This window comes from Phocoena sinus, chromosome 3 (assembly GCF_008692025.1).
Source record: "Phocoena sinus isolate mPhoSin1 chromosome 3, mPhoSin1.pri, whole genome shotgun sequence".
Lineage (NCBI taxonomy): Eukaryota > Metazoa > Chordata > Mammalia > Artiodactyla > Phocoenidae > Phocoena > Phocoena sinus.
The window spans coordinates 36254484-36269583 of NC_045765.1; the positions used below are offsets into that span (position 1 = coordinate 36254484).

At 41.4% G+C, this 15100-nt stretch overlaps 1 protein-coding gene across 4 annotated transcripts in view; it reads right to left on the reverse strand.

Moving 5' to 3' along the window:
- Positions 1 to 15100, reverse strand: part of TTC1 (tetratricopeptide repeat domain 1) — an 81180-nt gene that overhangs the window by 3450 nt on the left and 62630 nt on the right. For 3 of the 4 annotated variants that reach the window (XM_032627421.1, XM_032627423.1, XM_032627424.1), the window contains 3 exons: positions 12673 to 12709; positions 8201 to 8349; positions 5694 to 5748 (listed from right to left, as the gene is read on the reverse strand). In XM_032627421.1, coding sequence (XP_032483312.1) covers positions 5694 to 5748; positions 8201 to 8349; positions 12673 to 12709 — 241 coding nt within the window. Of the gene's footprint in view, positions 1 to 2501; positions 2605 to 5693; positions 5749 to 8200; positions 8350 to 12672; positions 12710 to 15100 lie in introns of all 4 variants that reach the window. The other variant, XM_032627425.1, reaches the window with a different exon arrangement.

A 15100-nucleotide genomic window follows, 5' to 3' on the forward strand; every position in this document is an offset into this window, starting at 1 on the left:
GGAGGTGGGAAGTCTGCTTGCTAAATAGACAACGTACATGAAGTCCCTGGAAGGTAGCAGACACGTAAAAAAGACACATGATTAAATAGTCTCCCCATTAGAGAAGACCTGAGGTTAACCTGAGTTGAATTAATTCAACCAACATGTACTAAGTACATACATGTGGCGGGGATGCAAAGATACAGGACACTGTCTTTACACCAAAATAAGCTTAGATATGATAGAAGATAAGACACACACAGAAGCCAGTTCACATGTAGCTGAGATATAAAATGCTATGAGAGTCAATAAGAAGAAGATGCCCTCCAGCTTGGGCAGGGAGGAGGGAGATCTGGCAGAGCTTTGTGTGTGAGAGTCTGCATTTCAATCACCACCAAAGGACGGGCAGGACTGCAACCATTTGAGATAGAGGGAGTGGGCAGTGCAGGCAAAAATGGTAGGATCAAATGTACGGAGACAGGCAGGCAAGGGTGGGCAGTGTGTCCAAAGGGCTGAAAGGGAGGTGGCAGGGCGCAGCAAAGGCCATTGATGGTTTGAGAACAGCTTTCAGGGTTTATAATGCTACGGGCCAAAGTGAAGAATAAACCACAAGAGGAGAGCCTGGAGGTGGTTCTGGCAGAAAGCTGGTGAGGCATAACGGGAAAGAGGCCGTTTATTCACCGAACAAACATCTGATGTTTACACTGTCAGGTGAGGAAGCTCTGAAATTAGGGGTATGGAAATAACAGACACAAACTATATATATAAAATAGATAAGCAACAAGGATATACCAGGAATTATACCCATTATCGTGTAATAACCTCAAATGGTGTATAAACTGCAAAAGTACTGAATCGCTTTGCTGGGCACCTGAAACACAATACTGTAAATCAACTACACTTCAATTAAAAAAAGCTCTGAAATTAGCGTAGGGCCAATGGGAACATAAGGAAACAGAGCACAACATTAAGGTACAACCAACAAGTCTCGGTGTCTGCAAGATTCACCTTTTACTGTTGATGATGGTGGCAGAGAAGCACCTTCAGCAGAGGTCATGCTCCTTCCTAGCTCTGTACACACACACTCACCATCTTCCTGCTGTTGTTCACAGTCAGGGTGGGCGCTCAGAGACAAAGGCAGCTTCGCTGAACCCAAGACAGGATCATCTGCCAAACTAGCCTATCTGCCACACTTTCCACTGGCTGCCAAATCCCACCCCTCCCCTGACCTGGGCAGTATTAGGTTCCTTTATTTCCACTTGTAGCAAATCTGACACCATGACTCAGCCTGAACGTGCCCACATGTCCCTAACTGTTAGGATCTCATCTATAAGAGATCCCATGGCAAAGAGAAGAGTCCAACACTGCTTGTGCTCAAAGAAGAACATTTAAGACTAGAGATCAAGGCTTGGCACTGGATCCAGTTCTGATAAATATTAACTTCTGTGTCTCCAAGCAACACTGTATTATAAAAACCCAACTGACTCATTACACATAATTTCTCTTTAGAGATACTGACTGTGCAGTAGTCAGTTTACCATCAGGAGAGCCTGGAAGGCCATTTGTTTTCACCTCCTTAAGAGCACTGAGGTTGGGACCAGCGGAATAGATCCTTTAGGACTTTCTCCTATTAGGAGAACCAAGTCGCATCCAAGTGAATCCTGACACTGCATTTCCTCTTATGAGGCAGAAAACTAAGCCATGAAGCTGTGACTCTTGCTTTCCTCTGAGCAGAAGGCAAATTAAGAGAGCATAGAATAGAGAAAATAAAATTCACACTCAATTCAAATGCTTATATATTAGTCAGCTCTTGGGTGAACGTGGAAGTGGAAAGAAGCCTTACCAAGAACTATCAAAGAGGAGAAGCTACAGGAGTAGCAACTAGGTAACGAAGCAAAAAGCAGGGCATCGAAAACCCAAAACTGACATTCCCTACTGAGGGGGTGACAGCAACACGGAACTGGCTGAGAGATTCTCCAGTGGCCAGAGCACACGGCATGGCATGTGTGGTCTGTAACGAGTATCAGGCAGGGCAGCAGGAAGAGAAATGTGAAAAAAGAGCCTGGATTTCCATACCCACATGTATGGCTTCAGCAGTTTCAAGGGACAGTAACAATTTCGAGGCTCTCTTGTGATATTTGGCAAGGGAGCTGATTCTAGGCCCCTCTATCACTTGCAGAGAGGCACACAATGCACAGGAATAGCCAAAAAAGACCTGTTGCATCCTCACAATGACAACGAACAAGTTACTTCCGGCTCCAAATCTAGCTTTTGAACATGGAACATACAAGGTGGTATTCTTAATTCAGTTCACAACTACACACTCATTAGGATGCTAATGGCCAGGAGTGAACACCTGAGTAACTTCAGGAATCAGGAGACCAGCAACACGTTCCAAGAAGGTGGAAGGAGGGCATGGTACAAGTGGAAAACCTGGGCTGGATGCGGAACAAGGCCGCTGTGTGTGCCGAGCAGCTGGGTGCCAGTGAAAGGAAGGTAGGGTTTCTGGGGCAGTGCCTCACCCACGTCTCTTGATCCTTTGGGGGAATCAAAGAGTTTCATGTCACAGCTCTAGGTTTTCCAGGTCAGGACAGCCTCTCGACTGAGGTAGGAAGAGCAGATCCCCTGGAATTGTTGGAACAGAAGCTAAATGCTCTGAGTCTCTTGGGGTGCTCTGTCCAGGACATCTTTCCCGCCTCATCACACCACTGACTATACCCTGAAGTCATTCCCTGGCTATAACAGCCACTAGGCTATCTTCCCAGAGAAAAGGACAAAAGGAAACACTCCAGTTACTGACCCCTTTCCTCAAATCTAAACTGCATGATTGTCCCTCTCTGGCAAGGACTGTGGCACTATGAGTGACTGCCACCCTGGGTCTCCACTCCTGCTCTAAGGATGACATTTATAAATGACAGACTAAGAAGAGAGGAGCAAGTATGTTCTACCCATTCATAATTCCAATTAGAATTTCTTTTCCCAAGAAGGGGGGTACGTGGCTCTTCTTTCTAACAAAAAAGGAAGTCAAGTTACAGAGAGAAAAGGAAAAGCAAGTCAAGATTATCGAACAAACTTAAAGACAATCTTATTTTGTTAAATTATCACATAATGTAGTAAATGCCAGTGAGAAATGGTGTTAAGCAGTTTTAAAAATCTTTAACTGCCAATCTTCCAGCAGAAGCCATCATTCCCAGAGAAACTTAGCACTAAAAATCATGCAGTCCACTGCAAAAAGCTTGCTCAGAACTTCTAAGCAAGTGACATTACTCTGCGCTTCTAGAGGGACCAGCCTCCAAAAATCTCAAAGCACATGAATTAAAGGTGGTTCATCTGTAACAAGGAAGGAAGAACACCAGAAAGCTCTTGTGGGGCTGAGAGTGATTTCTCCCTTTAAGGCTCTCCTACGGGAGGTGATACCCAGAACAAATTTTTATTCATGATCCTTATATTCATTAAGAATATAAAGGAAGGGGCTTCCCTGGTGGCGCAGTGGTTAAGAATCTGCCTGCCAATGCAGGGGCATGGGTTCAAGCCCTGGTCCGGGAAGATCCCACATACCGTGGAGCAACTAAGCCCGTGAGCCACAACTACTGAGCCCATGTGCCACAACTACTGGAGCCCGTGCGCCTAGAGCCCATGTTCCACAACAAGAGAAGCCACTGCAACGAGAAGCCCACGTGCTGCAATGAAGAGCAGCCCCTGCTCACTGCAACTAGAGAAAACCTGCGTGCAGCAAGGAAGACCCAACGCAGACAAAAGTCATAATAAAAAAAAAATATATATATAAAAGAGTCCAGCCATTCAGACTACTGATGTGTAACAACAAACTGACATATTACTTACCAAGCAACTTAAGTTGTTTATGAAGAGAACAACATAAGTAAAAGCCAAAGCCACAAGACAGGAAACATCAGCTCATAAGAATTTAGAGTGACAGGGACAGATGGAAGTTTTTTGTTTTTTTTTTTTTTTTTTTTCAGATGGAAGTTTTGATTCCATCTGGAACTGACAATGGCAGTAAGATCCAATTTACACCTATCCCTTTACTTTTCCATATTGGTTCAAAACCAATGGACCCAGGGACCAGTGCCTAAGTGTCTTTTCCAAAACCACTATGCTCATTCTCCAAGTCATCTCTTTCAGCATGAAATCCAGCTCAGCTAAATGCAAATTCTTTCCTTCCTTTTTTTTTTTTTTTTTCTGCTAAAATAAAGCATCATTGTGAATAGGTAAGAAAATGCTCTCTTCCCTCTTCTTTGAAGAAAAAGTACCTCCAAAATAACTTTTCTGCTCAAACATGGTGTCAAATTTAATTAAATATGTAAATTAGGGAAAGAGCCAATTTTGGAAAAACTGAGGAAGGCTCCAGAAATCTCCCCAAGTCTGAAGCATCTCCCCTTGGAGTCTGAGTCTATCCAGCAGGGGCGAGGGCTTTGGATCGACTAGGTTAGTGGCTTCTTCTCAATCAACTTTGCTATCAGAGTGATCTTTGGGGAAATCTGTCTCATTCTCTGGATACTGATGCCTAAAGGCCATAAATGGCCAGGCTCAATTTATTTTAAATGATTTTCCTTTAGTCCCATGTGATTGCAATTCACAATATAGATCTAGAAAATATTCATAAGGAAAAATATATAGGAGATCCTGAACAGAGAACTATCAGACAGGTTATAAGCAGACTATGCTGGGCAGGTCTCTGTCCAGGAACCTTTACTCCCCTTCGTCAAGCAGACTGTTCATGAGAGGAACTCTGTAATTCCAACTATAAACATGCTTTGGCAAATACAAGAAGTAACTAAAACATGGGTCAAATGAAACCATTTCCCCGACCCCCCAACCCACAGTCTTTTCCCCCTTCCTATTTACTACTAATTCTTGCCCTCGCATGTGTTCTCAAACACTAAAGGGACTCTGAACGCCATTTTCAAAACAAAAGTCCCCTTGGTTTTGACATGGTATTGGCTTGTACTGATTGCATCCTAATGAACGTAAAACCTGAAGTTGGGACTTCCCTGGTGGGGCAGTGGTTAAGAATCCGCCTATCAATGCAGGGGACATGGGTTCTATCCCTGGTCCAGGAAGATCCCACATGCCACGGAGCAACTAAGCCCATGCGCCACAACTACTGAGCCCATGCTCCACAACTACTGAAGCCCGCGCACCTAGAGCCCGTGCTCCACAAGAGAGGCCACCGCAATGAGAAGCCCACGCACCGCAACGAAGAGTAGCCCCCGCTCGCCACAACTAGGGAAAGCGCACACACAGCAACGAAGACCCAGTGCAGCCAAATATAAATAAATAGATAAAAAACACAAAACCCAAAAAACCTGAAGTTGTCTACTCAAATGAAGAAATTCAACTGTTTTTATGAAATTCATGATCTGAAATAAAGGTTGGTGGCAGCCCAGGTTGGGAGTTAATTATGTTTGCATTCTTGAAGGGAGGAAAATTTTCCAAAAACAAAAAAACAACCCCACAAAATGGAAGTTTAGTTTTTGAAAAGCTGTTATCCACTCTAAACCACACTGCTCCTTCTAGAGTTAAAAATGGCTAAGAACTCATTAGCCCCACGGTACTGGTGCCCACAACAAACAAAGGGCCCCAAAGCTATTTCTAACTGCTGTATTCTCCTCTAATGAATAAAAGTACTGATGGCCCCATCCCCGGCTTCCTAGCTATTTATGGTCAAGAGAAGGTAAGGGAAGCAGACTTACCTAACATATCTTCCTTTAGTCTTTCATTACGTTCCTCAATTTGCTTAGGTAACCTCTGAGGGAAAAAGCACCAAAACATGGGTTGTGAAAATCTTTTGGCTTTAATTTGAATTTGAGAAACATTAAAAACCTCATGTGAAAGTGAGACCAGGTTAAGTACATATACATGAGCCTATTAAACATAGCGAAGAACAAATGTCTGTCTGTGGGGAAGCTACAGAGACTGGAGTTTGGTTTGGTTCAAGGCTATATTCCCAGTTCTTAGCAGAGTGGCCCAAGGAGGACCTCAATAAAAACTTGGTGAAACACACACACACACACACACACACACACACACACACACACACACACAGAAAACGTCTGAAAGGATACAAACCAGATGTTTACAGGAGTATATTTAGGTGGTGGGATTATAGGTGATATTTATATTATTAATTTTTTTGCTCATTTGTATTTTTTAACTTGAAGTCCTTTCTTTATATAATCTAATTTGTTGAGAAAGCATCAGATCGTTTCAACCTTGGCACTACTGATATTTTGGACTGGGTAACTGCTGTAGGGCTGTCCTGTGCATTGTAGAATGTTTAGAGCATCCCTGGCCTCCACACACCAGATGCCAACAGTACCCTCCCAGTCATGACAAAGTGCCTCCCCATGCTGCCAAATGCCCCCTGGAACCAAATCACCTCCAGCTGACCTGGATTAGAGTCTTCTATGGTCACTTTTAGCTCTGTAATTGCCCCCAAGTACTCTGGGAGTCCAGTATTAATTCAGTTGTAATAATTCAAGATAAAATAAATTCTTTATGCATATAACAGCTAGCTTTAAAAAAAGGCTCCCGGGGCTTCCCTGGTGGCGCAGTGGTTGAGAGTCTGCCTGCCGATGCAAGGGACGCGGGTTCGTGCCCTGGTCCGGGAAGATCCCACATGCCGTGGAGCGGCTGGGCCCGTGAGCCATGGCCACTGAGCCTGCGCTCCACAACGGGAGAGGCCACAACAGTGAGAGGGCCGCGTACCGCAAAAAAAGGCTCCCTTTCACGGAACTCTTAAAACTAATTTGACAAGGATAAAGGCTACCAAGAATTTAGCCAAGATTTTAAGAACTCTATTCCCTTTCCTCATGTCAAATTTAAGTTAATCCTAACACCATTCAGAGATACGTTAAAAGTCAGATAAAGGATTAAAACTGCCTTCAAATTGCTTATGTATTTTAATTACCCAAAAGAGCCCTTCTCCCATTATTCAAAAGATCTGCTGTTACTGAAGGAATTCACCTCAAGTGGGTATAAAAACAAAGCAAAACAAAACCCAAACCACCTAGACTATTAGTGCAGGGAGAGGAGTCAACATTTCTCAGGTCCGCTTGGTGGAATAACAGTCCCGTGAACTAGACGGGAACCTGTATAGCAGGGGCTCAGATGCCCTCAGGGGCCAGAGGGGAAAGGTAGTAAGTAATGGACCGGGTGTAAGGCAAGAGTACGGGCATGCTCAGCGTGGAATCGAGAGCGCCAGCTGAGCGCCAGCGTGTGGGAGCTCAAGGAGGAGCCAGCACGTCCGCATCTTCCACTTTCAAGAGGAGCCCGACTTAGATTTTCATCTAGTAAAATCTTTCCATTTGTAAATGTTGGCAAGTGCCCTTAATTCCAAAAACAAAACCAAGAAGTCTGGCTTAAATAAAAGACTCCTGTAGCTCCCCGGCTCCTGCCACCTCTGTGGCATACTGGGTTCAGAATCACCTCTCCATCCTAATGGCCCTCTGAAAAGTCTGGCAGCAAAGAAACCTGTTTAGTTAAAGCCAGTGTTTGTCGAACTTACTTGAACACACATTATTTTGGGGCAATAAGATATACATATCCAATACTGCAGTATATCCTTCAGAGTGTATGTTGCTCTGTGTGTTAGAGATAATCAAAGAGTGGTGCTAAAGGTAAGAGCACAAATCTGGAGTTATTTTTAAAGGGAGGAAAACCAGTAACATTTAGTTAACTTACAACTGACATAAAAAATATTATGTCATTTAGAAGCAAAAGGATTGTTAGTGCCAAGGACAAGAACTAGAGTCATTTTAAGAGAGAGAAGAAAGTTAGTTTAGGATATATTCAATTGGAAATGTGCTGGCCATATAACAATGAATAGAAACTTGGTGACTGAGTAAGGAAAAGGATGACAAGAAAACCAGAAATTTGTTACCTGTAATATTAAGACTCACTTTCAACTAAACCAGGCACCTACAAGTAGACAAGATTTCCCAGTCCAACAATGAAATAAAGTTCTTGTCAACCCTAGAGGTTAGAGGTTTACACAGATAACACTTTTAGAATGAAGATTAAATAGTACATGGTACAGTGGGTGTGTGGCCACCACTTCAAAGTTCTATCTCCCATATATTCTGATAAGCTTCTCAAAAGCTTAGAAATGGCATATAGTTGTGTCTCTAAGGATCATTTAACATTCACCGAGTAGCAACACAAGGAATAGAAAATATTTTTGTAAAAAAATTAGGTTTACCATACAAGCTTCTCTTGCTTGATGTACTGACGGATCTTTTTCTAGTATGGATTTATAGTCTTCCAGGGCTTCATCCAGCTTGTCAGTCTTCTCGTACAACTCCGCTCTCCTCAATATTGCCCTGATATAGCTGGGGTTTAACTGAATTGCTATAAAAAGAGAAGAAATAATTGTCACCATGAGGAAAAAGGGCCTATACATCCTCAGCTATATCAAGTTTATTACTCTCCATGGGTCCATAAGGAAAAGTTATTTGTCAAAGGACATACCTACAGTTGGCAAACTTCTTCTGTAAAGGGCAGATAGTAAAGATTTTAGACTTTGTGGGATAGACCGTCTGTTACAGCTACTGAACTCTGCTATTGTAGCAGAAAGCAAGCATAGATGATGCATACGCAGATAAGGTTAGCTGTATCACAATAAGCCTTTATTTATGAATACTGAAGTCTGAAGTTCACATAATTTTTATGTGTCTTGAAATATTACGTCTCTTTTACTTCCAACCATTTAATGTAAAAACCGTTCTTAGCTTGTAGGCTGTAAAAAAGCAGGTGGCATGCAGGCTGGATTTGGCTTTGTTGACTGTAGTTTACCAAACCCTGGTCCATACCCAAGTCCTGCTTTCCACCTACTTGTCCTTCACCCACTTCAGAACAGACCAAAACACAGAGCTCAAGGCACAGTGAAAAAGTAAGAGGGAATTTGAAGGCACATATTAAAAAATTGAGGGAGAACTTTGGTGGCAGGCTCTGCTATCATTCTCTCTTTTCTAGGCCTCAGCTACTGCGGTCGTGCCTTGACTCCTGAGGTTACATTTTTAGCTAAATCCTCACTGTTCCTTCAAACTCCCGCTCTAACACCCTTAGATCACTGGCACATAATATCCTCTCCTTTTTCCAACAACAACCCTTCTAATAATCCAGTGCCCGCGTTTTGGTTCAAGTATACTACATTCTTGTATTCTTTTTTGAGTTGTTTCTTTCTCTGTTAGAAAGCAATATCATGGCTCTAGAACTTTTTTCTTTTCAAGTGATATACTCATTTTTAAATTCACTCATGCTTTCAGTAACTATTTATTTAGTACCTAATATATGCACCTAGTGCCGTGTATCTCTGGAGTATAGTAGTGGCAAACAGAACAGATTACGTCCACGTTCTCATGAAGCTTTAAGCTATTCTAGGAGGCAAGAGAAGATGGCATACAAATAATTTCAGATAGTTTTGTGCTGTAGAGAAAAATAAAACAAGGTGATGTAAATTCAGGTGAAGAGGGGAATAAGTAACTTTAGAGAGTGGTCAAATACGAAAAAGGATTATTTGAGGGAGGCCAGCCATTTGAAAAGCTGAGGAAGAGCACACAGGAAAAAGGACTAACAAGAGTAAAGGCTCTAAAGCAAGAATAACTTTGACGTGTTTGTTGGTGACTAGGTAAGGGCTGTGGAAGAGATGAGGTTGAAGATACGCAACAAGCAGGTCATGGAGGCCTTGCTGGCCAGGGAAAGGAGCTTGGACTTTTTCTTAAGTGTGATACGAAGCCACTGGAATGTTTTCAAGCAGATCAAGACATAATCTGATTTACAGTTTTAAAGGATCACTTTGGCTACAGTGTGGAGGGGACGAGGGGAAGCAGAGACATCTGGGACGTCACTGCAATGGTCCAGATGAGAGAGGATGCTGACTAAGCTGCTAACAGTGGAGATGAAAAGGAGAGGCCAGATTAAGGAAATGTCTTTGAATCAGAGCCCAAAGGATTTGCTAATTAATTAAGCCATGTGGAATGAAAGAAAGAGCAATCAGGGATGACTCCAAAGGTTTTAGTTTCAGCAAGTAAATAATGGATAATAATGCCATTCATTAGAATGAAAAAAACTAACCTCAAGTTGTATTCACGCATGCATGTGTGGGGACTGCGGAGGCACCAGAGTCTGCTCTGGGCACGTTAAATCTGCAATGCCTACTAGACATCCCAGAGATGTCAACTTTGCAATGGGATACAGGGCTCCAGACTACAGGGCAGAGCCAAAAATATAAACTATAGCATAGAGATGGGTTATTTAAAGTTGCAGAACTAGATGAGATCACATAGGGAGAAAATATAGAGGGAAAAAAAAAAGAGGGCCCTATAGATGAAGAACTAGGGACTTCCAAAATGATGAGGCTGACAGAGAAGCCAGCAAAAGAGACTAAAAAGGAATAGCCAATGAAACAGAAGAAAATGAGGAATGACACACTGTGTTAAATGCTTTTGGGAAGTCAAGTAAGATGAGGATAGAGAAGCAACTACTGAACAAGAGGAAGGTGTTGGTGACCTTTACAAGATGGGTTTCAGGGGCATGAATGAAACAGAAGTCCAATGGATGTGTGAGGAGAGAATGGGAGAAGACAAAGGAGACACAGTAGGTATAGACAATCTTTCAATGAAGCAGACCAGAGAAATGGGACAGGGGTTGGAGGGGGATACTGGTTCAGGAGTAGGTTTTCTGAAAGAACCCAAACCTCAACATTTCAACTTTACATGCTGTCAATCTCCGCTTAGTCCAGCACATCATATTCTCTTAAAATATTCCCAACTACATAATACTCACAGGAAAAAAAAAAATACTCCAGTGACTTCTACTACATCTTTTAAAAAACGGAACCCCCTAATTTACATTTTAACTCAGATACTGCCTCCTTCTCAACTAGTGGATAGCTTCTAACAATGCAAATATGTATTGAAGAGAAAGAATTCTTCCCATGATTACTTTTTTTTTTGGCCACGCCTCAAAGCTTACAGGATCTCAGTTCCTGGACCAGAGATTGAACCCGGGCCCTGGCAGTGAAAGCACCGAGTCCTAACCACTGGACAGCCAGGGAATTCCCCATGATTACTTTATAAAAACCTCAAATGTCAACTTTTCACTGTAACTTGTGATTTTCTTTCTCAATCCATATAAACAGAATTAACTTAAACTTTATTTATGCCAAGGCTAAAAGACCAAAGGTGACTAGCATTAAATATTGTTCCATATAACTGGTAGTAATGAGCTCCAAATATGACCTCAGAAATAAGCTAAGTCCTTTGCCAGGGTTTATGCACTGAGTGGGCATGTGTTTGGGGGGGGTTAGTGGGAGGAGAAGGGTCCTTAATACAAATAAACCATACTAGTGTCAACGTATTTGGCCTATGGGTTCAACAACCCATACGCAGCCCATAACAACTAAGTATAAGCACATGAATACTGATTTAACCAAATCCAAAAACAAATCTGGAAAACACTTTGGTTGGAAACACTTTCCTTGCCCTTCCTCCCATTTTCTTGGCTCCTACACTGAGGGTTACAGCTAGAAATGAATTCTCTTTCCTAGTGTATACCCTGCTAATCAGGCTTACAAGGCATTTTCTCACCGTTTGGTTACAGAGAAAAGAACTGAAAATCAGAATCTTGTTCCTAATTTAAACTCTTCAAACCCACACATCTCACACAGATTAAGGTTGAACACCTTCTTCCAAACAAAACAGTACATTCAGAATTAGTTGCAGTCCAAGATAAATAGATCAGAAGAAGTTTGTTAGATTCTAACAGGTTCCTTCAGATACTCTATAGAAATACCAAGGATAAAGAAAAGAAATCCAGTAGAGAGGGTGACTAATTCATGTTAAAAAAAACCAAAAAAACATAACAGAAGAGGGAATTCATGCTTGGTTTGAGAGTGGGATTAGATTATATATAAGGTTCTTTCCAACTCTATGATTCTCTCAGAGAAAATATTATCCAAAGGAGGAAAATGGAAAAAAAAGCAACAACAACCCACAAATTACAAGAGTAGTAATTAGCTAGAAAGACTCATGAGAGTAGCAAGATGCAAGGAAAATGACTGCATGTTCTCCACACCAAGACAAGACAACCGTCTGGCCTATCAGGAAATCTGTGGAAAAAACAATGGTGATCCTATGTCTGGGGCTGTCTCTATCAGTTGGTAGAACGAAAAGACCACGATGGAACTCAGATAGCAGAGGCTTGATTCACTGTGTGGAACCTGAAAGGATAATTAAAATGATGGCAAGGAGGTTTGGATTAAGTACTATATCTGAAAAGAGTACCAATTCCCTAACAGCAACTGCCCTTCCAAACACAGATTCAGGTGCCCCAACAGCAGCTAACTAAGATCTTCAACTTCAGTTTCAAAGGAGAGTAATTTGGACATACAGGGAATAAACTCTGTCTCTGTGGCCAAGGTAGCTTGGAATTATTCTCCATATATTTACCAATACAGGATAAATGGACTGAACTATCCATTCAAAAGCATGCTTACACTAAGACAACTACTGTGCAGTACCTCTAAGAAAGGCCGAGAGCTTCTTCTTTAACTGCCTCAGAAGAAGAGTACACGTGTACAAGTAAACACCTGATTGAGAGCCTCCTTATTTGCTTGTCTAGCTGAGGTAATGCTTTTGTATGTTAACATGCAACAAGACCAAAAAGCTGTACCTTTGCTGCAGTCACTGATGGCCATCTCTTTCTTGTCCTAAAAGGAAATAGATCATTAATATGTCACCCTAATTCTGTCACAATAGCCCAAAGGCTCAATGACATATGCTGATCATTAATAATTGCTTATGGAGATGCAGAATGCTTTTCAAGGAAATAACACCAAAACACGTGTGTTACTTCCAAGCTAAAATTCAAACTATGCTCACAGCTCTAACTTGAAAGCCTCCTGGTGACAAATTATTCAAGTAGCTTTTTCCTAAAGTATCTTTAAAGACTGTTGCAATTGACTTGTTATATTTGCAAGACACTTTACATTAGAATATTGCAGTGAGACAACTTTGTGATCAATTAACAGGGCAAATGACTGATATATGAATAACTGAATTAATAACCCTCCTCTTTGGCTAGCTGTTATATATCGCACCCAAAGTGGTATCTTGAAAATGTATACAGATGGTCCATCCACAGACACTGTATGGTTTGTTGCATAGTCTCAGTTATGAACCTTAATTTATCCACTGATGAAACAAAAATACCAAACAATTCACTAAATAAGATATCTAACTAATATGACTTGCTGAACTGCGAAGCATGGCACAGTGGAAAGAACACAGGATATCAAAAGAACTAGATTCTAGTTTCAGCTCTGACACTAATCTGCTATTTAACTTTCCTAAGCTCTAAATGTCTATTTTCCCCAAATTAGAAATTTTCTACAATGTTAGAGAAATGTGAGTTCAAATAAACATTCAATACTTCCATAATGGCTACTGTAGGAAATGCCAAATATTTTGCAGAATATTTTAGAGCAATGTCTACCAAATTGAGTTTCAGGATTCAATCAGAAACAGTTCCAGGATGGGGAGTGACTGCTTAATGGGTTTCCTTTTAGGGTCATAAAAAAAATTTTGGAACCAGACAGTAGTGACGGCTGCCTAACACTGTGAATGTATCCAGTGCCACTGTGAATGGCACTGAATTGTATACTTTAAAATGGTTAAAATGGTCAATTTTGTAGCATGTGTATTTTACCCACAATAAGCAAAAAAGGTTCCAGAGTCATTTGGGAAACACTAACTATATTACCTCTTCCAATGTTCATCATAGCAATTCACATATTAAAAACTCTAACAAGAAAGAAGTCCTGTAGTAAAGAAATCTGTAAGTCAGTATTTCCCCAACTTATTAGATTTCTATAAATCTAAGATACAACTTCATATTTTAACTGAAATAGGAGTAAATCTTTATAACTTTTAAAAATAATTAATTAATTAATTTATGGCTGCATTGGGTCTTCGTTGCTGTGCACGGGCTTTCTCTAGTTGCAGTGAGCGGGGGCTACTCTTTGTTGTGGTGCGCGGGCTTCTCATTGCAGTGGCTTCTCTTGCTGCGGAGCACAGGCTCTATGCACACGGACTTCAGTTGTTGTGGAACGCAGGCTCAGTAGTTGTGGCGCATGGGCTTAGTTGCTCCATGGCATGTGGGATCTTCCCTGACCAGGGCTCAAACCTGTGTCCCCTGCATTGGCAGGTAGATTCTTAAGCACTGTGCCACCGGGGAAGTCCCAAATCTTTACAACGTACGTTTACAACTGCTGTGGTGGTATTCTTTGTGCCCCCAAGTAACTACTTTTAGAGCCTATTTTTTTAGGGCTTTGTCTACTCTTGTGTAGTCAGGCCTAGAGCTGAAACTCTGTCCTAACTCCAGTTTGCCATCTCCAGACATGAAACATAAAGCTTGCCCAGGCACACCCAGTCAGGGATGCTGAGCCTGCAAACTTGCCTCTCAGAAATTCTTCTTAAAGCAGTTAACCCATCACTTCCTTAAACTCAGAACATGCTCCTTAAATCACTTCAGTACATTAATTCTGAAAGTCTCCAAGTCTATAATTTTAGGATCTTTTAAAAATATTAGGAATGCAAGTTAAAAGAACAAAACAAACAAAAACCCCACTAACAAACCTATCCTTTGTTCAGGAAAGAGTCACCGAGCAACTCTCTTTTGAGTTCTCCTCAGCTGTGACAGACAGAAGACTAGCAAGGCCATACATTTTCCTAATTCAAGAACCAGCTGATCATACCAGCCCAACACTAGCAATGCCAGTAACTTGGCAATTGTGGGAACAAAGAATCTCAAAACCCAGGAGCCAAATGGGTATGGTACAAAGTTTTCTCTGACACTGAAGGTATCCTTGATCTCACTTCACAACGACAATTTCCAGTCTAAGAATGTGGCTAGATGTCTCCAAGAGGCAAAAGTGAAAGATCAGAATTTTCCAGCTAAGTGTAAAAACTATTAGGTGTGAATTCTGATCAATGGTAGAATATATTAATGACTGTTGTTTTAAATAAACTTAAAACAGTTGTTTTATTTCCCCTAATACAAAATGTCTGTTTGTATACTCTAGAATTATTCCTTCTCTCAT